Consider the following 26,781-nt stretch of genomic DNA (forward strand, 5'->3'; position numbering starts at 1 on the left):
ACTTTAGCACAGGGTGACATTTTAACACGGAGTTTCATTTCAGTACAAAAGGACCACGGAGTGACTCATTAGTACAGAGTGACACTTTAGCACAGGGTGACATTTTAGCACAGAGTTACACTTTAGCACGGAGTCACTTTAGCACAGGGTGACATTTTAACACGGAGTTTCATTTTAGTACAAAATGACCACGGAGTGACTCATTAGTACAGAGTGACACTTTAGCACAGGGTGACATTTTAAAACTGAGTATCATTTTAGCAAAAAATGACACTTTAGCACGGAATGAAACTTAAGCATAGTGTGACACTTTAGCACGGAGTAATACTTTAGCACAGATAGATACTTTACCACAGATGTCACTTTAGCATGATTCTTTTATTATGCTTATTTAACATTTGTAGTGTTATGTTTTAATACGAACTATGCGAAATGTAAACTTAAAGTCAACATGCTTTTAATGTGCTACAAGTTTAGCTTCAACTGAAACTTTGTGTTTGAATTGTACTACTAGTTTTTTTTTTAAACAAACCTTAATTTTATACCAATAAGATAGATGTAAACTTACAAATTTATCAACTCTTTATATAATCTAAAATTTTCACAAAGTTATTGTGATACTTTTAATATTATATGTTTTGGTTTTAAGAAAACTTTGTGATACTTTTAATTTTATATTTTCAACATAAAAGTATTTTTGTAAAGTTAATACAAGCTGTAGATTTTTTCAAACTTTTTAAATAAGTGTAAACTAATTTTAATAAACTAAAAAAGTGTAAAATATGTATATTGATAAAAAAAAACTTTTGTTTTTTGAAAGCTCTGATAGCTTCATAGACTACTAAAAACTTACTTAATTCTATTTTAAAATACTTATAGCTTTAAACATTTTAATAGAAAGAGATTTTAAGTTCCTTTCATCTCTACATGCACAGTATCGTTTTTTTTTTTAATATTTATCTATGTGTTATAAACTTTAAATAGAGACTACTACAAGGCTTATAAAAGTTATTTAACCTGTATTTCTATCTGTTTAGCTTTTTAATCTTTTTATTGTTTTTAAACTTTGAAAAACAGCTGAATTTAAAGTCCAACTAGCAAAACCTTTATAAAGAATCTTTTCAAGACGATACTTTTAAAAGTTTTAAAACTAGTTTTTGCATTTATTAGAATCTTTGTAAAGTATACTTCATAATAAATTTATAAGTTTGCTTTATGTTCAGAGACAAAAGTTTCAAAAAATTCATAAAGTTTCAGAAGTTTTAGTTTTTGCAAAAATCAAGCTCTATTCCATACAATATTTCAGTTGCTTAAGACTTTAACATTGCTCATTGAAATGTAACTTTAATTACAAGTAATAAACTCCTTATATTAATATTAAAACTTTTTAGACTTAAGCTATTTTTATTGAAAACAACAAATTTTTTGTAGCCTTAAAAATAAACAAAATCAAATAATCACTTCCTGACTTAGATTACAGAAAGGTGTTTGATATTGAAATAATACAAAGTAGTGAATAGAGAACACCAATCGGCCTGGTAGCTTTTTTTTTTATTCCATATAATAGTGACAGTTAAAATACAGAAAAATAACCTAATCAAAATTTGTTTTCCAGATTTTTTATTTAAGTACTAATATATGCATTGAAATAACATAGTCGTATATAGATTATTATTATATCTAAATATTAGTTATTGCTTTTTTTAATGCTGTGTCATTTATTTTTAGAAGTATACACAGTTCCCGGTAACATAAAATACTAATAAAAAACAAATAATAAAGTTATTTTAAATTCAATCTGTTAAAAACTTTAGCTAAACATTGATCACTTTGTAGCAAAGTCGCATACTTCACTACTTTCTTAATTGTAAAAGAGAAGTGTAAAAATGAATTAATTATATATTGTTTAAGTATAGCTATGTTTAATATACGTAGTTTTTACTGGAATAGTTACTGACAAAGTCGCCTGTTTAGTTTGTATTGAGCCAAGTGCTATGTTGTCAACTTAAATGTTTATGTATTCCGTACAGTGTATTTCATTTGGGTAGTTGTTGTGTAGTAAAATGTAAAACCTTTATTATCAAAAACAGACGCTATTACGCTATTTAGGTTTTTTTTTGTAAGGTAAGTTGTTTATATTAATACAAAGTTAAAATAATGAGTTATCAGGTCATAAATTAATATAGCTTTAAACAGCACAATGAAATAAAATAATAAATAAATGTTATAAAATATTTTTTGTGTAGATTACGCATTAAACATAGAAAACGAATTAAAAACACTGTTATAATTGTTTGTAGTTTTAAACTACTGTGCAAATTCATTAGGTATTCAAATGATTATGCCTTAAATTATTACTTAAACATGTTTAATTCTAATAAACGCGGTCAGGAATAAAATTTACATCATTACAAAGACTTTTATATATTCAACAACGTTGTTAATTCAGATAGAATTAACTAGATTAAAAAAAGTAAGACGAAATTCACTTAATATTTTCTTTTGCATAGATTTAAGTGCAGGAAAGTCCATTTAAAACTGTTTAAAGTTACAGTATAATTTGCTGTTTGAATAAATTTATAAATTTTAATTTGTAATTAAGTTCACCACAAAACAACAAATTAAAAATTGATAATTTTCCTACTAAAGAAATATTTACTTATAACAAACCTATAATATTTTTCGTTCTTCATAGAAAATAGCATATTATGTTCTGAAAGTGTATAAAACTACAATTACAAAGTATATTAGTATCTTCATAAAGTGCAAAAAAAAAGTTATAACAGGGGTAAAAGATAAATATTACCAAATTTATTCTATTAGTAAAATATCAAACAAAAACCTAAAACAAACTGCTTAAATTAGTTTTTGTAGTAAACTAGCAAGTTATAAATTGCTTATATTAACTTTAATTTCTATATCAAATGTTGTTACTTATATTCAATTCTTAAGAAACTGAGACCGTACATAATTATTAAGTCTAATGATAGTTACTTTTTTACATTTTTAATAAAATAAAATTTGTTTACAGTAAGTATTATGCTAAGTCATTTATTTAAATAACTTTCTACAAGCAGAGAAAATTGGTTAAAACAGAATTATACCAAATATCTTATTATACTGCCTTTGTGAAAGTAAAAGTAAAGTTAAATTTAAAAAAATGTTTTACAAATTTTTATGTGTAATTAAAAGGTTTACTTTAAAGTAAGGCGAAATGCGGTCCGCAGATCAATTCTAACTCCTGGAGTGAAAATGATTGGCTTGCGAAAGGTGTTACTGCAGCCCATGAGAATTTATACTTGAACCACTAAATCAAATTTAAGCTTACACTAGATATAGTGAAGAAAAGTCACGAAAATTAGTATTTTGACTTAAATGTAAACCTTTCCGAATTAAATGAAATTGAAATGCTTCGGCTCGCTAAAAATTTAGTTTTTCCATAATTGGCCTTCCATGTAAAAATGTTGGCCACCCCTACTTTAAAAACTTATTCAACTTGAACTTTTAAGTAACTTAAAGAGTTAAAAGAAATAAAATTTCAAAATTTGTAACTTATTCCTTTACAAAAAATCAAAAATAGTTAAGACTCATTAAAGTACTTTTTCTTGACACTAACAAATCTAAGTTGTTGTGTTAATTGGTACTTAAATATTTTAAATGAAAATGACTAGGCAGTTTAATTTTTATTTTGGGTTGATTTAAGTTAGAGTCAAGTAAACAAAATACTATCATTCAGAGATACTGTCTAACATATTTTTTTAGTTAATCGAAGAGAACAAAGTAAAACAATCAAATCGAATCGAAATAAACTTTCTTTGTTTAATACTTATTATTTACTTAAGAATTCAACTGGTTCGGATATTTTTTAAATCAAATCCAGATAAACCTTTGTTATTAGCTTAAGAATTAGATTTTGAACAATATACTTATGTTCGTTTATTATTATTAGCTGCTGTATAACTAATGAAAACGTGGAATTAAACTTTTTAAACTATTGTTAGTTTTTTTAATGGAATTTGTTAAAATGTAGTTTTGTCAAAGTACGGCTTAAGGAATTAGTTGACAAAAAAATCATAATTAGTCGACAATTTTCAAAAAATAAAAATATTAGATTTCTAAAACTGAATTATTTGTGGTTGATGGTTTACTTGTGTCTTTTCAAAAAACTTTTTATTTTAAATATAAAAAGATATTTTATAAATTAAAGAGTAAAATTTTGTTTTAATTTAATTGTTAAATTGCTATTTTCCATGACTGTCACATATCTTTCTGGATTTATTTAAGCACTGACGAGGTCTTTGACCGAAACTTAGTTTGTTGAATAATTTATTGAAATAATAAATTAATAAAAATATATTTCTTAAATACAGACGTTTTTCTTGATTATTTCGTTCTTCAAGTATTTGTATGTATGATTTGTTTACGAATCTTATCAAAAAAAGAAAGGTCTTGTAGTTTACTGGTGTTATTGTGTAAAAAAGAGATTTATTGAACAAAACAAAAAATTGATAAAAAATTTTTTGGTTCAAAGATATGGATACACAAAAACTACCTCTCGGTCATCGAGTTGCTTACCCAATTTTAAACAAAATTATAACGATCAAGAAATTAAAAAAAAACTTTACAGTCAATGTTTAAACTTTTAAACGAAAAACTCTATGCAAAATGAGGTTATTAAACCTTACATCATTTAATATTTTTCTCAACAAAAACCTCCAAAAAAAAAGTTATGATAGTATCTAAAACTGTACACACATAAAATATATATTGAACTATACGTTTTAATCTAAAATGTTTTTAACCTATCAATATTTTTAGTAAATAATTTGACCTTTTATATGACTTTTAAAAACAGAAATTAAGTAAATAAATTTGAAGTTTTTAAAAGTATGTTAAAGATTTTGGATTCTACTATCAACTTATTAAAACAATCTAACAATAAAGTAGAGCTATAACATTAAAAAAAATTAAATTGCAATATTTAAAAAAAAGCTTATTAAAGCTGTATCTAAAAAAATCAAAAGATTTTTTTTCTTAAACTAAATAAAGTATTAAATAAATATATCATTTTTATTAAAACTATCAGTTTTTTTAATATTTGAACAATTATCTAAATATAATAGTTTAATTTAACTAAAATAATAATGTAAACAATCTCAAAAAAAACTTATAACATTTTTTGATAAAAAAAAAATAAACATAATATAAGTCATCCTATTTTATCAGTAATTTCAGCTTATGATTTAAATATTTAGCTTTCTTTTTTCTGGCAAAAATATATATGGAAATTAATAGTTTTGTTTACACAGATAAAATGCAGACTATTAAAAGAAATTGTTTACTAATATACTAACAAACTATAAACAGAAAAAATTCTTGTTTATCTTGTGTTAACTCTAATTATTTTTTTGATCATTTAATAAACAATCCTTTAGTTCAACCTGGAACCTTCCAAGATGGCTTTGGTCTTTTAGATTATTAGGCAGGTCTGTCAAAAGCTTACTACCTTGATAAGCTAGTAGTTTATGACCATCACTGCTTTTAAATCTTGGTAAGACAAAATTTGTTTTTGAGGACCTTTTCAAATGGCTATGTACTTAAGTTATATTTCTAAAGTAGCACTTTAAATTTACTGGTAAAAAGTTATTTACAAATTTGAACATAAAAACTGCCAACTAATATTTGAATAATTTTTAAACATTAAATTTTTTTTTTGTTATTTTCTAATTCCTTACACTCTCGTTGTACTTTTTATAGTGAATGCACATAAATGCTTTATTTACGAGTACATTGATTTCATTAACACTTTTTTTAGTTCTGCCTTAGCATAACATACCATACCTTATATCGCTTATAAAAAGTTAATTGAAATTAAGTACAAAGATAAGTAAGACCTAATTTCTAACTAACGAACATGATCATGTTATACTAAACTGAAGTTTGAAATGAAAAGTATCAACAAGGATAGTCTTAAAAACTGTCTTGTTTAACTTAATGATCAATTGCCTTTTTTTATTTCTAAACTGGTGAAAAATACCTCATTGTATTTAACGCCTTTCAAAAACTGGAGAAAAGAAAAATTAACTCGTGTTTGTTCAGAACTGCCATGTAAATCTTTGAAAATTACGCCTGACTTTCTAAAAGTTTGACCGACTTAGCCTGACTTTTACCTCCCTATTAGGTGTCCATATTTTAATAAGTACGGGTTTCGACGCACATATGAAGAGCTATACATTTTTATTACGCACTTTAACTAAGTACAAATTCTCTTATTTAGAGCGCGTTATAGAACCAAAACTAAACTTCCGGTCAGATTTCTTTTTTGTTTAGACTAAAAATCTTTAGCTACAAACTTTCTATTGAGTTTTTCAAAATATTTAATTCTAATACTTATAATGAAACGTTAAAAATACAAAAATTAGTAACATATTATGATTTTATCTAAATAAATCAGAAAAAGTTCTTAAAGGAGTACACATAAACTTGATACATATAATACTAAACTAAGTGCTTAAATATAAAGAACTTAATAATTTAAATAAACAAAAACATTTTGACACTAAAATTCTGCAAAATTAATTGTTTGTATATATCACAGTTTTACTATGAAAATGTCCTTGCTGCAGATCATAAACTCTTAAAAGCAGGGTTGCCACAGATCAAGCTGAGAAAAATTTCCTGACTTTTTACTAAAATTTTCCTGACTTTTCTAAATCAAACTTTTCTAATTAAAACATATTCTAAAATAAATTTTCTAACACTTTGAACTATATAAAGCTTTCAATCTAATTTTAATCCAGGTTAAAAAGCAGTTTTTTTGATGAGTTAAATCATCAAACTTCCATTACAACACTCAAACCTTCTGTTTGTGATTGGTGTATTTGCTATAAACATCTTTATCGGGAAAATACTTGTACTATTACCTTAAAACACAGCTTGTCTTAAAAAAGACATACGTTTTTTAGCATTTCCTAACATATATGTATCTAAATAAACAAAACGACACATAAGGAACTTTTACAATTAAAACCTTATAACAATAAAGAACTTAATTAAACACTGTTTTTTTTAATATATCTAGTAAAATTCTTGTTACATAAAATACTAAACTGACTGCTTAGTTATAAAGAACTCAACTCGTTACTTAAACAGAAAACGCTTTGATTCTAAAATTATGCTAGTTAAACTTTTTTGTATATGTAACAGTTTCACTATTGAAGTGTTTCAAAAACTGCTTGTTCAAGTAGGGTAGTATTTCAAAATGTTAGTTATAAAATTTTGCAGTTTTATAAAAGATATTCTATAGATTCATACCAGATGAAAAAATTAAATAATTTTGTAGGTTTATATGAAAATTTTGCAATTTTTTCTGACTTAAAGTTAATTTTTTACCATTTAAAGGCTTTGAAAAATAAGAAATTCTGTAAATTCAAACTAACAAAATCTGACTTTTTTTTTTAATTTCCTGACTTTTGTTATTTTTTTTTTAGTTTTCCTGACCTTGTGGCAACCGTGTAAAAGCATACAAAAACTGCTTGTTCAAATAAGACAATTGTTCAACATGTTTTTAGGAAAATTTTAGTCTGAATTTATTAATTTCTATCTTTGAATACTTTGGAAATTAAGGATTATTGTAAATTTAAACTGACATAATCTGAAACATTAACAATCTGACATTTTGTTATTTTGACCCAAAACCCTGATTAAGCATTTCTCTTACCAACAAACAGACTTAGCCTCACCCGTGGCAACCCTGTTATTATTAATCAAAATAAAACAGAACATTTCTTATACTGAGAATATATTTTACTGCACTACTTCTATTTCATCAAAATGTTGTGTTTTTAAATCTTTTAAAATAATCATTTCTTTTAACAGAGCATATCGTGTACAAAATATATTAAACATTGTAAAAAACAATAAAATATATTTACTTTTTCATTTTCCCTTACTTTTTTTTCAATATTGTAAATTTTAAAGTTTTGTAAAATTAAAAACAAAACACTTTTTGGATAGGCTCAGTCTTGACAGTTATTTATTCTTATTATTTTTGGCTTACATTTCAGTAAAACTGATATAATCAAAAAATAATTTAATGCTTAACAAAAAAATAAGTTTAGTTGACAAGTGTTTCTAAAATTAAACTTTTATAAGTTAAACATTAACACATTACTTTACGTTTTACACATTTAAACATACAGTTTCACTGAAAGATATTAAAATATTCTATGTACAAAAACGACAACTAATATAGTACTTTTTATATAAAATAAAATAACGACAAAAACATTGCAAAAAATCTAAACAAGAATTTAACTATATTTTACCAAAAAGTAGTTTAATTAAACTTTTTAAATATAATATATCAGTTAGGGAAGTTTATTCAATATGTAGCTTTTTTATTACATGTGTTCATGAGTAAATTACTATCAATAGAGGATTTTAGAAAAATATAATATACTTTAAACTACATTATCCTTCTTTAATTTAGAAATAATTTATTTATAGCTTTTTAGACAACTAATATTTTACTTTTAGACTGCATTGTAGAAAAAAACGTTAACTCTAAAAATAACTTATGAAAGAATGTATACTAGTTTACATGACATTGTAGACAACAATTAAAACTAAAAAAGTTCCGTTATTAGCAAGCATTATATTTATAAAAAATCGTAAAAAATTTTAGGCTTAAAATGATAAATATAAAATAAATTGAAGATAATTAGACACTTTCGTGTGTAAGTATTACTGAAACATGAGGGTGTCTGTTAAAAATTAAGAAAACTTAAAATAATTTAAGATAGTTTAACACCTGTTATTTACTTAAACAATTAAACTGAAGATAATTTAGCGTGAATAATTTTACTTGAACATGAGTGTGTATGGGTAACTTCCGTATTTTCTTCTGAATATAGACAGCAGAAGACTGAAGAACAAAACAACCATTCCCATTCCGAAGAACGCAGATGCTGTAGATTATAATGATGGTAAGTAATAAACAGTGCGTTTTGAACAGTGAAAATTGATTTATCGCAGTACACTGTATCTAACATATTTGCACAACTATTTCTTTAAGATATCATTATATAACCAAACACATTCTGATGCTGTAATGATATTGGACATTGTTTAAATTGATAGTTATAAATATGTATTATTGAATTGGAATTTTAAGGCCGAGAGTAGAAAGTATCTAATACATTTTTACAGCATTACAATTGAAATATACATTTTTATAATAGTTTAAATGCTGAAAATTATGTTAAATGGTAGCACTCTACAAACTGAAAAAAAAGAGATTTACATTGTCAATGATAAAAAAATGTCCGTAACTTATACAATGGAGATTTGTATGTTTAATATATTAAGAAAACACTAAAAAAAATAAACCTTATTAAACCCACTAAAAAAATTAAACTATATTAAAGCAACAAAAATGTAACTTAAAGATGATAAAAAAGATCATAATCATTGACAATACATGTATATGTTCTATATAAAATCACAACATATATATCAACTTAATCTATAAAAAAAAACATTTTTTAGACAAGCAAGTAAACAACTAACATCTTCTCTTGCTAATTTCTCCACCCTTCTCCTCGAAAGCCTCGTTAATTTTGACGAAACCCAGCACAATCATGCCGTACACTGCGAACACTATGTAGGTCTCACTCACCTAATAATATAATGTTATGGGGATCAATTAATATGTAATATAATAGATAATTAGTTATTGTTCTGTATAGGTTGTAAGTTTCACTCAAACAAAAAATAATAAAGCTTTGTATTTAAACATAAGCTTGCACGGTTTAAAAAATAAACTAGATGTGAAATTTGTTTAAATAGGTCTACATAGGTTCATGTAAGCTAAACCACTTAAAAAGCAGAAGAGTTGTGATATTGGTTTATATAGGTATTGTGTAAGTTACATGAAATTATTTAAGTTCTAACTAAAAGACAGCAACGTTGCGTTAAAAAAAAAACAGTAGTGATTATTTTATGTAGGTTTACTACGTAGATTTCACTAACCAGTTGCATCTGCGTACCACCGTGGATATATGAAACTTGTCCAGTCCTTGGGTTCGAATGGTAGAAGGGTGGTCCTCTGATGTGGTTCCACATCTGACCCGAGGTGAACGCAAGGATAAGAACCTGTGAGTGTACAGTTTGGATTGGATGCAAGTTATGAAACAGATCATGGGCCTTAGATGTCAGCCTTGGGTTTTAGAAGAAAGCAGAGTTTTTTTCAAGATATATGAGAATTTGATCAGGAATTTGTCTGATTAATATTTGGTTACACTTTATGAGAACTATATTATGAATATTATGAGAACCTGTGAGAACAGTTGTACTAATAAGTAAAACTAAATTTTTGAAAAAAATTCCATTTTTTTCTCAAGCAGCATATTTTTTTAACTATGAATCACGCAACTTCCTTAAAACTTTCAAAACTTCAAGTTTTAATCATATCAGTTAATTTTGACTGTACTACTTATATACTTTTTATTAATAGGAAAAACTAAAATAATAACTCAGATAAAAAAAAATTGAATTGAAAGAAGAGTAGCTACAATACAGTGTAATATCTAGATCGTTTTATTAAAGATACTTCATAATTACAAAATAAATCATAGACAACTAACAATGCAGAAATAGGACCACTTCTTTTTATCCCACAGGAAATCAAGAGAATTTCTCTGTACCCAGCAGAAACTGAGGAACATTACGATTATCAAAAGCAGGAAAGCTGTACCCAAGTAGTTAGGTGGTCTGAATACACGAATCTGTGAATAAAATATTGAATAATAAATACAAAATTTAAATAAAATCAACCATCAATTACATACTTTTCTTGCACGTTACTTAGTAATTTGAAATGTATACTTAACTTGTGTTTTGGTAAGTAAAGTTGAACAGACTATTTGTTTCAAGTAACAAAATATATTAATTGAACATAGTGTATTTTATAGTTGTAATTTAATAACAAATTTGAGTTTGATTAGGAAACATCCATGGTTGCCACTGATCAAGCTGAGATAAACTTCCTGACTTTACAACAAAATTTTCTTGACTTTTCTAAATCAAACTCTTAAATTAAACTTATTATAAAATACATAATCTAACACTTGAAACTATATAAAGCTTTCAATCTAATTTTAATACCGTTAAAAAAACAGTTTTTTGCTGAATTCTATCATCAAACTTCCAGCACATAAACTGAACCATCTGTGTATGATTGATGTTTGTAATAAACAGCTCTATCAGCAAAATACTTGTATTATTACTTTATAAACACAGCTTGTCTGAAAAAAAAAACACAATTTTTTAGCATTTCCTAGCATAAATGTATCTAGATAAACAAACGGCATATAAGGAAATTTTACAATTAAAACCTTGAGTTAATAACGAACTTTCACAACTGAAATCTTAAAACAATAGCAAATTTTTACAGTTGAAACCTTTAAACAATAAAGAACACACTTTTTTTTAGAATTTCCTAGCATAAATGTATCTAAATAAACGAAACCACATTATGTATTTACTTAAAACATGCTTTACTTATATAAATTGATCACTTAGTTTAATAAATTACTACATAAATCATTAAATTAAAAATCAATTAAAAAAGAACATACTTAAGTAACTGTAAAAAAAAGACATAAAAAGTAAACTATATATCTGTTCTATAAAATATTTACTCTTATCATTTAGTATAAAATTTGTCACAAGTAAATATACTCTTATTTACTTAAAAAACTTTAGTTACTCTACAAAAAATACAAATTTTAAGTAAACTTAATCTGGCATATACCGCTCTTATAACTTATTTTATAAATTTAAACAAATTTGAAAAAATTGTGGGCTACCGATGTTGGTACACTTAAGTTATTATTACTACCCATCATGATTAAACCCTGCCTTATTTAATACTATCTAATAAATACTAATTTCTAATTGAGACAACTTTATATAATTAAACACGACAGTTTTAAGTGATGAATCTTTTATATAAAACAAAACAAGAAATAATAGCATATACAAAACTATAAATTACTATGACAAACTTTTTAGAAACTACAATCTATTTAAATCTCTTTAAAAGACTTTAAACAATAAACTAAAAATTAAATAAAACTTTTAGTAAAGAAGAAACTGTAAAAGAATAAACTATTAACTATAAACCTGGCTTGAATATTAAAACAATTAAATACCAGTTAAAATATTCACTTTTAACACAAAACAATACTTACAATACACAATCACAAATCGAAACAAGGTAGTTCCAGCTGCACACCAACTAACTAACTGCTACAAATACACTGACTGTCATTTTCTGATATTTAGTTGCATCAGAATTAGTTTGAAACACGTCAGATGATTCTCATTGGCTAGTGCAATGAAGCGTGTCAAACTCAAAATATTCTCTGAGCTCAACTTTGAATAATGAATAATGCACGTATTCATTACACTATCTTCTGTAGTCCTTTTTTGAAGAGGATTATTACTCTACCCTCTGCTTGCCTCCTGCTAGAAGAATTCTAAGGTGATGTTCACCTAAATCTAATTGGTAAACAGCAAAAAAACAAAATAAAAGGAACAGTGTAAAGAACAAATAAATTCAAAATAGTCATGAACTAATTTAAAAATCAAACTTAAGTAGAATATTAATAGGAGAGAGAAAAATTAAGTATTTGGTTTTCACATAATAAAAAAAATTTTTATATAAGAACATAAGTTTTATCAGAATAACTAACTCAGTAAAAAAATCTTAGACAACATGGTAAAAAAAATGGTATCAACATAATAGTATTTGCACAATAAATAAAATGAAATATCAATAAATTTGCGGTTACAATTCCAAATATTATTTTTACTATAAACAGATAAACAACTCTTAATCAAAATATTAAACTCAATAAAAATCTTTGGCAATATAGTATCAATTGGTTTTAGAATCAAAATGTTTTCACAAAAAAAAAAACATTTGTTTAGTCATACAGAATCATCACTCTACTGTCATGCCTAACTAAATCCTAGAATAATGTTATTTCACATTAGCCTTTCAAAAACTTTATTTCTTAATTTGTCAATTTTAAGTTTAATACTTTCAACATTTTCTTCTATTTTGAGACCTTCTTTAATTAATTCATCTTTTTCTGAAATTAATTTCAAAATTTCACTCTGAGGTTCAAACTGTTCTTTTTCATTGCTAATAGGTTGATAGCCTGTAGAGTTAATTTTTAATAAATCATTTAGAGAATCAGTATGTGTACTTTCTTTTGCAAATTGTCTATCATCAGTTGTTTGAACCTGGTGGGTTAATTGGTGGTTGTGTTTTAACATAACAGTTTTGCTCTTCTCTTTGCTGGTGGTTTTTTACTTTACAATAGTCACTGACAAAATAACATTTTTGTTGAGGCTTCTGTTGCCTGTTAAAACTCTGATTATAGCTTGGCCACCTGTCTTGGGCATATTTGTAACTTTTAACTGGTTTGTTATTAGGACCTGTTACGTTCACAGCCTGAGGCATTTTTCTTTCACTCATTACAACATCAAATTCAACAGCCTCACCTTGAGCAAGTGACCTTAAAAACTTATTAGGGTTGTTTTTGGTAATTTCAGTGTGATGAACAAAAACATCACTGTCCTTATTATCACAATGAATGAATCCATAGCCCTTTTTAAGATTAAACCACACAACTCGGCCTGTTACTCCATATGTTATAATTTTTCTTGGAGCTTTAGGTTTTAATTTTTGTGCCTTTCTGGTTGAATGAACTGAAGGAGTTTTTGTGGTTGCAAAATTACAGTGTTTTACTGTTCTATCATTTTCTCCATTTACTTTAGAAATATTACGGTTTGGATGATAATCACTTACATTATGGTTATTGTCTTGGGTTTTGTAGTTATAGTGGACTCTGCCATTATTTGTACATTGGTTATCTTCTAGCCTACAGTAATTTTGATTAGGCTGGTTACTACTGTGGTTATTATGAAACAGATTTTGGTTTTCCTGCCAACCTACATTATTGTGTCTTTTGCTTCTGTTCCTACCATAGTATGGTTTGTGAGGTTCATATGAAACATGTTTGGCTTGCTCTACAACTCTCTGTTCTTCTATCTCACATATTGATTCTGTGTGCCTTAAAAATTCCTCATACCTTAACCCAAAATTTTCCTTAATTTTCTTTTTTAATTTATCAGGAGCATGAACATACATGAAATACTTAATTCTATCTTGCTCATTTGATTTTGCCCACTTTTTTGCTGACAAGTACAATTTTTGGAACTTTACTGGCCCCTCCCATGTTGGATGGGTTCCTAAGATTTTTGGCAATTTACTGCCTTGGCCTTCTAAAAATTTGAAAAGATTAAAGTATGTTCTGTCCTCATCATAAGCTTCAAAAAAATCTTTTATATCAGGACGTGGCCAGATTCTTTGAAGTATTTTAAACTTTTCAGTATCATCAGTAATGCCATAAGTACTACACCTATCCTCAAAAAATCTTAATTCAATTACAGGGTCCCCTATGGCCTCAATCTAGGAAAAAAGTTTGCAATTTTCTACAGTCCTTTGTTTCAAACGGCTGTTATATGTAGCCCCTACAGTGTGGGAAGAATTATATACAGGACTACTACCACTGTAACCTATCTTACTTTGTGATTTATTTTGACCTTTATCTAATCTATTATAAATTGAATTCAATTCCCTTTTTAAGGTGGCTTTCTTTTCTAAAATTCTAGCTTGGGCTACTAGTTTTGTGAGTTTCTCTATCTCCAATTCTTCCACTTCTAGTGAACTTTCATAATCTGAAGACTGCTTCTGTCTAATGGTGTTTACTCTGCTTTCATTGTCAATGCTATAATGCCCACTCTTATTACAGGTTTTATGTATCTTATTTTTCTCAAATTCTGACATAATTAACTGTTGATCAAAAGATTGGTAGTTCTCACTACTTAAAAGGACGCCATTGTGGGCTAGAATCTCCCTATCTGTCTGAATTGTAACTTACAGATGTAGGGTACCTTTAATACTAAACTTAACTTATACTAAATAATGATACTAATAATACTTAGGCTACTCTATATAAAACTAGGCATGACATGAGTTAACATATTTTATATAAAGAACAATTGCAAACACTTACAAATATATAAAGAACATCAAATTTAGAAAACACTTTAAATGTGTTCAAAACCTTTACACAAGATTTAATCTAGCAAGAATATACTTTAAGAATGTATAAAACAAAATACGATTTAACTACTTAGAATGTAAATAAGATATACTTATGAAAATAGTACTAATCAAAAAAACACTTTATATAACACAAGAAAAGAATATAAATGTCTATTCTTCATTATCACGTTTACTGCAGCAGGCTGTGGCTAGAATCTCCCTATCTGTCTGTTGTATCAGCTTATATATAACATTCCCTAACTCAATGTTGCATCAGGGCTTCTGGTCTGCACTTTATTTTCTCCTTTTGTCAACTGTATTAAACTTGCATCAGTATAAAACTTAATCTTGCGAGCTTTCTCTTAACGCTTGGATGAACTTTTAGCTCAAAACTTCCAACCAAATCTAAACAGTAATCAAGTGCAACTTGATATCCTGTTACATTTCCTCTTCTCCACTGTTGAAAGAGAATCGTCACTCTACTTCTCCTCTGCCTTTTTGTTGGAAGATAAAAAACACCCTTTCTTCATAAACAAAAAAAATTTACACATTTAAAAATTTGAATTGGTCTCAAAACTACTCATTTTTTCCATACAAGATTTAAAGCAAATTAGAAAATAAAACAATTAAACAATTTTTAACAAATGGTAATTTAGTTCTTAAACTTTTATACTTTTGATAATCAAAAAAAAAAAGTTAATGTGTTTTACTAGCTTCAACAATTTATTTAACTTCAAAAACAATATTAAACATGAGTCACATTCTACTATAAAGATTGCAGTATTGAAAAACAGGTAAATTACAAAAATACAAAAAACCACTCAAATGTCATGCCTATGCAAACCCCTATAATACAAACTCCAAAAATTTTCAGCATGTTACTGGTCTTTGCTGTCTTAGTTATTAATAAATATTTTCTTATTTTATTGTGCTATTAAGATTTAAGAGCCTTAGATAAATCTAATATCACTCACTTTCAAATAAAATTGGTCACCACTTTTAAGACTTATTTAAACTTATACCTTGTTAGTTTTTTTTTTTTGCCTTTTTGTACTAAAATTTGTCAGATCAACTTTGACTTTTTGGACAATAATTTTGTCAGTTACATTTTGACTTTTTGTACTAAATTTTGTTAGACCTACTTTGACTGTTTGAACTATAATTTTGTCAGTTCAATTTTGACTTTTTGTTCTAAATTCTGTCAGAACTACTTTGACTTTTTGGACAATAATTTTGTCAGTGCAGTTTTGACTTTGTTGACTCAAAATTTATCAGTTCTACTTTGAGTTTTTGGACTAAACTTGGTCAGTTCTACTTTGACTTTTTGGACAATAATTAAGTCAGTTCAATTTTGACTTATTAGTTTTCCTAACCCCCTATTCATTCTGGTTATAGGTACAAACTCAAAGGCTTTTAAATGGGCATATGGTAAATGTAAGTATTGCTTCTTAAAAATTAAATGCACAATTTGTTGTAAAATTTCTCTAAATCTACTACTAAATAAAATGCAGTATATAAAAAAAATAACAAAAATATAGGAATGTGAGATAAAATTGTGATAAATACTGCTTTCAAAATAAAAGGTAATACACTAATAAAACTTATTTGGGTAAAATAGTGTCTTGGTAATATTTAACTGTTATTTAAAAGACTGGTTATTCTTTAAACGAGGACGCCAATTGTAACTTACAGATGTAGGGTACCTTTAATACGAAACTTAACTTATACTAAATAATGATACTAATAATACTTAGGCTACTCTATATAAAACTAGGCATGACATGAGTTAACATATTTTATATAAAGAACAATTGCAAACACTTACAAATATATAAAGAACATCAAATTTAGAAAACACTTTAAATGTGTTCAAAACCTTTACACAAGATTTAATCTAGCAAGAATATACTTTAAGAATGTATAAAACAAAATACGATTTAACTACTTAGAATGTAAATAAGATATACTTATGAAAATAGTACTAATCAAAAAAACACTTTATATAACACAAGAAAAGAATATAAATGTCTATTCTTCATTATCACGTTTACTGCAGCAGGCTGTGGCTAGAATCTCCTTATCTGTCTGATGTATCAGCTTATATATAACATTCCCTAACTCAATGTTGCATCAGGGCTTCTGGTCTGCACTTTATTTTCTCCTTTTGTCAACTGTATTAAACTTGCATCAGTATAAAACTTAATCTTGCGAGCTTTCTCTTAACGCTTGGATGAACTTTTAGCTTAAAACTTCCAACCAAATCTAAACAGTAATCAAGTGCAACTTGATATCCTGTTACAAAATCATAAAGAGGTAAAGTATGCACATTAACTTGTTACATAAAATACTAAACTAACTGCTTAGTTATAAAGAACTCAATTATTTACTTAAACAAAAAACACTTTGATTCTAAAATTATGCTAGATAAACTTTTGTGTATATATCAGTTTCACTATGGAAGTTTCCTTGCTACAGATCATCAATACTAAAAAGCTTATAAAATCTGCTTGTTCAAGTAGGGTACTTGTTAATATGTTAATAGAAAATTTTTTCAATTTAATAAAGGATATTTTACTAATCTATACAAGATGAAGACATTGGCAATAAAATTAAATATTTTTGTAAATTTCTAGGAAAATGTTGGAATTTTTTTCTGACTTTAAAGTACTTTTAATTAATTGTTACCATTTGAAGGCTTTGGAAAACAAGGAATTTTGTAAATTTAAACTGACAAAATCTGACTTTATTTTAAATTTTATAAAATTTCCTGACTTTTCTGATTTCCTGACCTAGTGGCAACCCTGTATAGTACACGGTTTTAGCGCGTATTTAACTGAATATTTAAAAATACCAACTCTTTGATCTCATATCAGTTTTAAAATTTAAAATGACGTTTAGAATTATAGTTTAAAAATTATCATAAAGGAAAAAAACAGGTATGGAGGACAATTAATTTTTTATCAACAAAGTGTAGATGTTGAAAAACCTTTCTAATAAAACTTTTCAATTTAAAGCCATATGTCACTGTTTTCATTAAGTTTTAAATTTTAATAAAAACAACCTTACCAGGCTTTAACTTAATGAAAACATTCAAATAATTCGAAGCCTAATCAGGCAACAAAAACAAAGTTACAAACCTGCACATCAGTTCTTTCCTGCACCCACTTGGCAACTTGTTCGGTTGAAAATCCCTTCCTCTGTATTTCGTACGTGTCAGCCTTCTTTATCTTACCCTTGGCCGGAAAGTGGATGTAAGCCGGTGCCGAGTTCAGACCTAACTGTTTTTTTATGTACTGTACAAAATTGGTGTTGGGTTAATGTGTTATGAAACTAACATTTCATTATAATTTTTTAAAGCTCGTGAATAAATACGTAATTTTTTGTAACAATAAAAGCTTTTCCAAAACATTTTTCATTATTCTCAAAACAAGCTTTTCCAAATTCATTTAAAAGCGGATGTTGTAAATTGTTTTATGCAGATTTCGTGACGTGCTTCCAGTATTGAAAAAACAAACATGTTTTATTGTTAGGAGTTACATTTGTTTCAGAATTTTAAAACGGAATTTTACTTGCATTTACTTTCAGTAGCAGTATCATTGGTGCTTGGTAGAGCTCGAAATGTTGTATTATAGAATGTTTAAGTTTAAGTTTAAAATGCTTCGTTTTCTTTAGTTTAAGATACTTCTTGTTACTTGTGTTCAATTGTAGTTTTAGTGTGTCGTGTGATTATTTTATATTTGTAAATAAACTTTTGTTGACTTTTAAGTATCTTAAATGTATTTATCTTATCTAACCATATCTATCCCCATTTAATTACCCCTAGCAATTTAGATTGGCTACATTCGACATCACGTCGGGTACTATTATCGAGACAAAGTACAAACTTGATGTTGGATTAATGTACAAATTTGGTGTTGGGAAACCACTTATAAATTATGAACGCATTGGGAGGCAAGCTCAAAGAAACGCATGTTTTTCTAAAATCTTGTTGTAAGTAAATTTCAGCTACAAAAGTTTTAAAATAATGGTTGTACATAATAAACCTAAATTAAGTTGACACAAAAAAACATATAAAACAATTGTATTTACGCTAATAAACATCAAATATACGATAACTTTAATTGAATATATATATATATATATTTAGTACTTTTGATATGTTACTGTAGTAAAATATTTAGTTTTACTAAGTAATTGTTTCTAAATAAATAATCTAAAATCTAATTTGGAACACAACTTTTAGTAAAGTAAATTAAACGTGGTTTCAAAAACGTTTTTGTATAATCTCCTGAATTATACTCTTAAATTCACATTATTTTATTCAAAAAAAAATTCATACATATACATTTGATTTAGATTTTTGTGATGATTAATTGCATAAACTAAAATTTAAAAACTGGCCATTATTTTTTTTTCTCTACATTGAATCATAATTGTTTATGCCATTTTTTATAAAAGTCAGAAAATCACTTTGTGCCTGACATATCAAAAATAGTTGATTAAGTTGATACAAAGTGTCAAAACATTAAAAAGTATGCAAAATTGGTTTTGCACAATTTTATAAATATCAAACAAGCGAACCTTCTGAAAAGCTTCCTGGCCATCATCGTAGTCGACGGTGGCGAAGAACAGCTTGTTGGAGTAACTCGAGGAGTACCTGTAACTCCTGGCCAGTATGTTGTACTCCTCGTTTGCTTCGTGGCACACCGTGCACCTTCGTTGCGGGTTGAGCGCAGTGAACTGAACTATCATCGAGTAGTTGCGTGGCTGGCTCCTGTGAAGGAGGATATTTGAAGATGCTTGTGTATCAATAAAATAGCTACCAATTAATTTTACCAGGGGAGTCTTCTGTGGTGAGGTTGGATTTGTTAATTTTACATATTAATAAACGGTTTGTCTTAATTAATTTTGTTTTACATGTAATTGATTGATTAAATAGTTTTAAAAATTCTATCAGTTGTTTTTATTTATTTTATAACAAGTAACTATCTTCGTTAGTTATGTCATCATCAAGTAGTTGCGTGACTGGCTCCTGTGTTGAGGATGTGAAGATACTTAAATGTTAATAAGATAAGTACCAATTTATTTTATTAGGGCGGGTTTGTGTGGTGAGAAGATCACTGAGTATTTTAAACAGTACAGTAAGTTTTCTTATAAATATTTTTTCATTATTGATTTTGTGTAATTGTGCGAAAATTTAGGAAGAGCTGTTAAAATTATTAAAATTGAAATTATTTTATTAATTTTTTGTTTTACGTTTATAGCATAATTTGTATTAAGTTTCTTTTGTTATTTCACAGATTTAAATTTTAATACCAACTTTAAGTTAATTTGATTATAAAATTATGATAGTTATTTTAAATACATGTTTTCAGCTAATGAATGATTGGTTTTAAAAGGTTTTTTTTAATTGCTACAGTAAATAATTTAATAACATTATTCAACATAAAATCTTTTTTGTAACATAAAACTTTTTTGTTATAGTTATTTCATTACAATATATATTTTGCTTCTACTTGAGCAAAAATATTATACAAAATCCAATACACTTTTTATCAAACTATTAACTTCCATAAGGCTTGAAAAGGAACTTAAGTACTGTATAAAAAATGTTCACTATTTATAACAACTAACTATATATTTAGTTTTTGAGACAGTTGCAACTGTAAGATTTAAGAGTTTTTTATATTACCAGACAGTTTTATAGGTCAAAAAATGCAATTAATTTTAGGGCATTATAAACTAAGCTGCAAAGTACAGTAGTACTTACTTATAGGCACTGCGCTTACAAATTAAGTTAGTTTTTAGCTGTTGTAAATTTCATGATAGCATTATGATCACATTTACATTGTCCTGCGTTTAGTCTTAACAAAAAAGGTCAACAAAATACAAGTTTATATAAGCTCTCAAATATATTCTTTAAACAACTTTTTATTTCTAAGAATGTTTAACTTTTCTCTAAAAATTAAAATTTTAATGATATCTGAGCATCAGTAATTTTTAATTTCACTATTTTGGAGAAACATTGTATTTATAATGCAAATAGTAGGAATAATAATCCTAAAAACTTAATAAAAATGCCTTTAAAAACAAGTGACAAACAAATATTGCTACATGACCATTAAAACTACAACATTACAAGCACCTAATTACTTTAAGTGGTCAAACCTCACAATATTACTTAAAAAATAATAATTTATAAACATATGATGGTAAAAAAAAGAAAAGGGAAAGAAGACACAACTAAAATTCATATAAGTTTGAAATAATTGAATTTGAAATTTCAGATTTTGAAGTGACTTGCACTTGGTAAATACGGGTGGGTTTCAAATATGCACAAAGGATCACTTTTGCTCAAAGACACTTTTGCACAGGTATAATTTTTTTTTTAATAATTTAATATTATTAATAAATATTTTTTTTCACTTTTCCTATTATCCCTAACCCTCAGTCAGTAACTTTTTTAAAATTCTTTTTTGCTTTTTTATTAATTTATTTTTTACATATATACTTTTTTTCATTATTAATCTTTATAAGTTTTTTTTTACTACCAATGTTACCCCCTACCCTTGGTAGATAACTTTGGTTTTCTCCTTTTTTGATTTTTAATTTATTTTTTTGTTAATAATTTGTATTAGATATTTTTTATCTTTATTATCACTTTTACTCCTAACCCTTACCCTTAGTAAGTAACTTAGTTTTTTTTTTAGTTTTTGGTATCTTTAAACTTTTATTTTTATTTATTACTTATTTCTAACTTTTAAATAAAAATGACACTTTGTGCAAAAGTGTCTCTTTGTTCATATTTGACCCTTTGTGTATATTTGACTATTGATGCAAAAATGTCTTTGAGTAAACTTGACCCGTTCCAGATAAATAAATAAATTTTATAAACACTTTTGAACAAAAATAACACTTTGCTCTAAAACTATTCAAAAGTAAAATACAAGAACATGTTAGAAAAAATAGCAAAATACAGTAATTTCAGAAATCACAAGAATAATTAGCATGACAAAAGTAATGAATAAATTAAAGTAAAAATATGAAGGCATATTAACAGACAAAGTCTTACACTACACATGTACCCCAACAACTATTTGAAAATAAACAACAAAAATCTAACTTGACATAGGTCATGAACTTTGCAGCTGATAGTTTGATAACATGCTTTCTCTGTGCCCACGCAGACAATTGAGCCACTTTTTCTTCCAATACATCCTAAATAAATACTATATATAGCAATATTTTCAGTTTGCAATAAATATGAACTTAATTATTAGTAAATAACACTAACTATATCTTAAACTTATAAAATAATTGACTTGAAAATAATGACTAACTTCAATTTGAAATCTCCTAAAAATTAAAATATTATACATATAAAAATTGATGATAGGTAAAATAGTTCATAAATTGTAACTGGAAAACAATAATAGAAGCTTTTTTAGAATATAACATTTGTGTATAAAAACAACTTTATGAAAAACTTGAAATAATTTAAGCAACTGATATAGTTATAGTAAGAACAGTTTCAAATAAAACCTAGTACAAACAAAAGTATTCTTTTAATCAAATAAAATACATCATCTTAGTCATAATATAATCTAATAAATAATACTGAGGAATTAAAAATTTCAAATTTTATTAAGAATATTCAAACCTTTTTGAACAATATAAGTAACAAAACCTATTTTTATAACACTTTTCATTAAAAGCAAAATAAAATTTAAAACCTTTAAAATCAACATACTAGTGTGTAAAGTAAGAAAATTTGAAATTAAAACGAAAAGCTTAATGCGCTAAAAAGTTATTGTACTAAATTAAATCAAACCTGTTTAGTCTTGCCATTAACTAGAAGAGCTAAGCACAAAAGTGCTATACAAAACTTCCACATTTTAAACTAATATCTGTAAAAAATAGTAATACATTATGTAAAAAACTTTAACTGTTTTTAGCTTAATCTCTTTTTTTTAACGTCATAGGGGGGTCCAACAATTTTTTTACAAAAATTAACTTAAGCGTTTTTATAAAAGCTTCAAGTACAACCTACAAGCAACTTTTTATAGAATTTAAAATGTCATTTAACTTTTGAGATATTTTATTTTTTGCAAAAAGTTTGACATACCAACGTATGGACTGCAAATTTTTTGGGGTCTATTTTTCACAGAAATTTTAAAAATAACTAAAAATCTATATCCTTCATTTTTCAAGCAATCTTCTTTAAATTTTAAGGAAATTTTAATATAAGGAAATGCCTTATATTAAAATAATAAAAACCTTTACTTATGAATTTTAATAATAAAAAAATAAATACGACCAAAATTTAAAAAAAAATTTTTTTTTTTGAAAAAAAAAAAAAAATTTTAAAGTCCAAAGTAACGTTTTTTGTTATTTAATAAATATTAGACTGTCAAATTTTGAAGAAGATTGCATGAAAAATGTAGGAGGAGATATAATTTAAATAAAATAGTCTTTATTTGTTGTTTTAGTTTTCCCTTCAAATTGGGAACCTATAATGCGGCCCGACTTTGACTGGTCATATCTCAAAAAATAATTTGAGCTTTTTAAAACGATAAAAAGCATCTTGAAGCTTAAAAAAAACTCTATAAAATAAGATCAACTTGTAAAAAACATGGCTTACCCCCCTATTACCTTAAAATTTGTAGAATTTGGCCACATATTTTATCATTAATTGTATTAAGTATTATGGAAAACTTTTTAATTTATTTATAAGTACACAAATTGAAAATTTTTCTGCCACCTTTCAATCTTAATTCAAGTTAAAATAATTTAAAGCAATTTTAAAACCAAAAACTAAATATATATATTTATTATTATCAAATTGGCTATGCAAAAATTATAAAATTTATCAAAAAAAATTATTATTTAAGTCTCATAATATAAATAGAGGTGTGCAAATAAAATATTTAATTTGCACACCTCTATTTAAATAAGCTCTATACATTCCAGTAAATTGAGCAATCTTTTTTAGTTAAGACAAATAACTATATAATACAAAAATTAAAACATCAACTTTTCCTTAATAAATTAATAAGCTTATATAACTAAATCAATGAACAAAATATTCTTGTAATTTATTACAAGATTTAAATTACAAGAGCCAACAATTAATAAATAAAAATATTTGTCCTTTAGGCATCTTCTATGGTGTAAATATATAAAAAAATACCTATATGTTACAAGTATTTGTAACTAGCCCCAAAACCAGAAAACATAATATGTAAAATTTCAAAACATTCCATATACATAGCAACTATGACTTCAAACTAAAAGTAGCATTTTTGTTATTAAAACAAGCCTACTTGAACTGTAGCTATGAAACTTTGTAAACATTTTCAAAACTACTTTAAGACATACATAGTGACATTACAAAATAATTTATACAAGAGTTGCCATCAGTGTGAAAGACTATAAACCAATCTGATTTACAAAAGCTAGAAAATATTAAGGGCATAGGGAGGGGGGAGTAAAACACCCTTTTTTGGTTTTTGATCTTGTTTTATATAGTTTTTACTAAGCTACAAGATGCTTTTTACAGATTTTATAAATTCAAAATAACTTTTGAGATATAGCCGGTCAAAGTCAGAGGCAACAATAGGATCCTTATGGGAGGCGCAAACTAAAACGGCAAATAACTAGAAATCACTAAAAATTTATCTCCTCCTACATTTTTTGAGATAACTACCTCAAATTTTCAGGAAGTGTTCCTTGCAGTATTTAGAAAATTCTGTCAGAAGAGAATTTAAAAAAATTAAAAAGTAAAAATTTTATAACAAATAAACAAAAAAAAAAAACTGTTTTTTTGTTTATTTTTTATATATATATTTTTTTTTTTTTAATTCCTTCCAACAGAATTTTCTAAATATATCAAGGAAGATTTCCTGAAAGTTTGAGGTAGTTATCTCAAAAAACGTAGGAGATGATAGATTTTTAGTGAAATAGTCTATTTTTGCCGTTTTAGTTTGCGCCTCCCATAAGGAACCTATTGTTGGCTCCAAATTCGACCGGCTATATCTCAAAATTAATTTTGAATTTTCAAAATCTGTAAAAAGTATCTTGTAGCAAAGTAAAAACTATATAAAATAAGATCAAAAACCAAAAAAGGGTGTTTACCCCCTTATGTCCTTAATAATAAAATAATGAGCTAAAAACTAAAAAAAAACAGCTAAGGGTATAGGGTGTAATAGGCATATGGTATAAGATCTGTTGTAACAAACTTGAAATAAAAATTTAAGTTTTATGACTAAAACATGCAACTTTTTTTGTCATACTTATTTTTCAAGTAAAAAAAATTGTTATGACAGATATTGTATAATATTACACCCTATGCCCTAATAGTTGTTTATAGTTTTTAGCTCATTATCATTTTTAGCTCATTTATAATTAATTTTCTATATATTAAGTTTTTATTGTATTTTTAGTTTATGGCACCTATAAGAAAACTACTAACTAACCAAATCTCAAAAATGATTTTGAATGTTAAAAATCTGTAATATGCAACATGCAGCTTGGTTAAAACTCTACAAAAAAGATCAAGTTGTAAAAAAGTGATTTACCCCTTCCCCCAATGCCCTGTTTAAGACTCCAGTGAATTTAATGTTAAGCTACAATGGTAATTTTAAAACTAAAATTATAAACATGCTTAAAGAAAATTACTTAATGAATTGATACTATATGAATTGATGCTACATAAGGTTTTGTTAGTAATACAATCTTTTACCATGTTTATATTTAAAACTTGTGAAATTTAAGATGTAGGGGTCAACCTTGTTCTTTACAATTAGATACTATTAAAATTAGTTTTGAGATCTAAGCAATTAAAATCAGTGAGTTCAATAAAATCTTTAATGAAGGGACAAACTAAGAGGGCAAAAAAGACTATCTCATTTAATAACGAATCTTAAAAATATTCTTCTTTGTTTTTCAACCTTTTTGTCATATTATTTCCACTTTTAATATTTAAATAACTAAAAAAAAGATATGTTAAATTAAAAAAATTTAAACAACCTTATTTATCGCAAGTACATGTGTTTATGATTTGTTTAAAATATCAACATTTTTTTCCAACTATTTGTGAAAAGTTTTCTGAATATTTGAGATCTTAAGACCAAAAACATTAAGGTATATAGATTTTTAATGATTGTTTAATTTAAGAAATTTTCTTAACTATCCATAAATACAAACTATCTAAAAAGCTAATTGAAACTTTTATTTTCAACAAAAATCAAAATACTTTATACTTTAAGCTTTAAGGGATTTTTTAGTTATAATATTTTTATTTATTAAAATTTTGTTCAGATAGAATTTTCTAAATATTGCAAAGAAGATTTCCTGAAATTTGGAGGTAGTTATCTCAAAAAGCTTAGAAGATAGGTGTTTAGTGATTTCTAGATATTCGCCATTTTAGTTTGTGACTCCCATAAGGAACTGATTGTTGCCTTCAACTTTGACCGGCTATATCTCAAAAATAATTCTGAATTTTTAAAATCCATAAACAGCATTTTGTAGCTTAGTAAAAACTATATAAAATAAGATCAAATTGTGAAAAAAGTGTTTTACCCCTTATGCCATTAATA

The 26,781-nt window shown here is 26.1% G+C and overlaps 1 protein-coding gene across 1 annotated transcript; it reads right to left on the bottom strand.

The window, feature by feature from the left end:
• Positions 1–8,378: 8,378 nt before the first annotated feature.
• On the bottom strand, positions 8,379–23,093 carry LOC145839447 (dolichyl-diphosphooligosaccharide--protein glycosyltransferase subunit TUSC3-like). The gene is made up of 8 exons (XM_082947016.1): positions 23,016–23,093; positions 22,308–22,402; positions 19,766–19,958; positions 18,322–18,462; positions 10,647–10,787; positions 10,033–10,155; positions 9,571–9,679; positions 8,379–8,969 (listed from the first exon to the last, which is right to left on the bottom strand). The coding sequence occupies exons 1-8, from the start codon at positions 23,076–23,078 to the stop codon at positions 8,863–8,865; spliced, it is 972 nt and encodes a 323-aa protein (XP_082803142.1). The 5' UTR covers positions 23,079–23,093; the 3' UTR covers positions 8,379–8,862.
• Positions 23,094–26,781: the final 3,688 nt, after the last annotated feature.

Source organism: Thalia democratica, chromosome 6, assembly GCF_965202585.1.
Source record: "Thalia democratica chromosome 6, ktThaDemo2.hap1.1, whole genome shotgun sequence".
Taxonomy (NCBI): domain Eukaryota; kingdom Metazoa; phylum Chordata; class Thaliacea; order Salpida; family Salpidae; genus Thalia; species Thalia democratica.

Coding starts and splice junctions, on each gene's coding strand:
- LOC145839447 (XM_082947016.1), bottom strand. CDS start 23,078: ATGTGGAAGTTTTGTATAGCACTTTTGTGCTTAGCTCTTCTAGTTAAT. Junction 18,463..19,765: donor GCCAGGAAGCTTTTCAGAAG/GTTCGCTTGTTT, acceptor ATAAAAAAACAG/TTAGGTCTGAACTCGGCACC. Junction 8,970..9,570: donor AGAAATTAGCAAGAGAAGAT/GTTAGTTGTTTA, acceptor TATAATCTACAG/CATCTGCGTTCTTCGGAATG.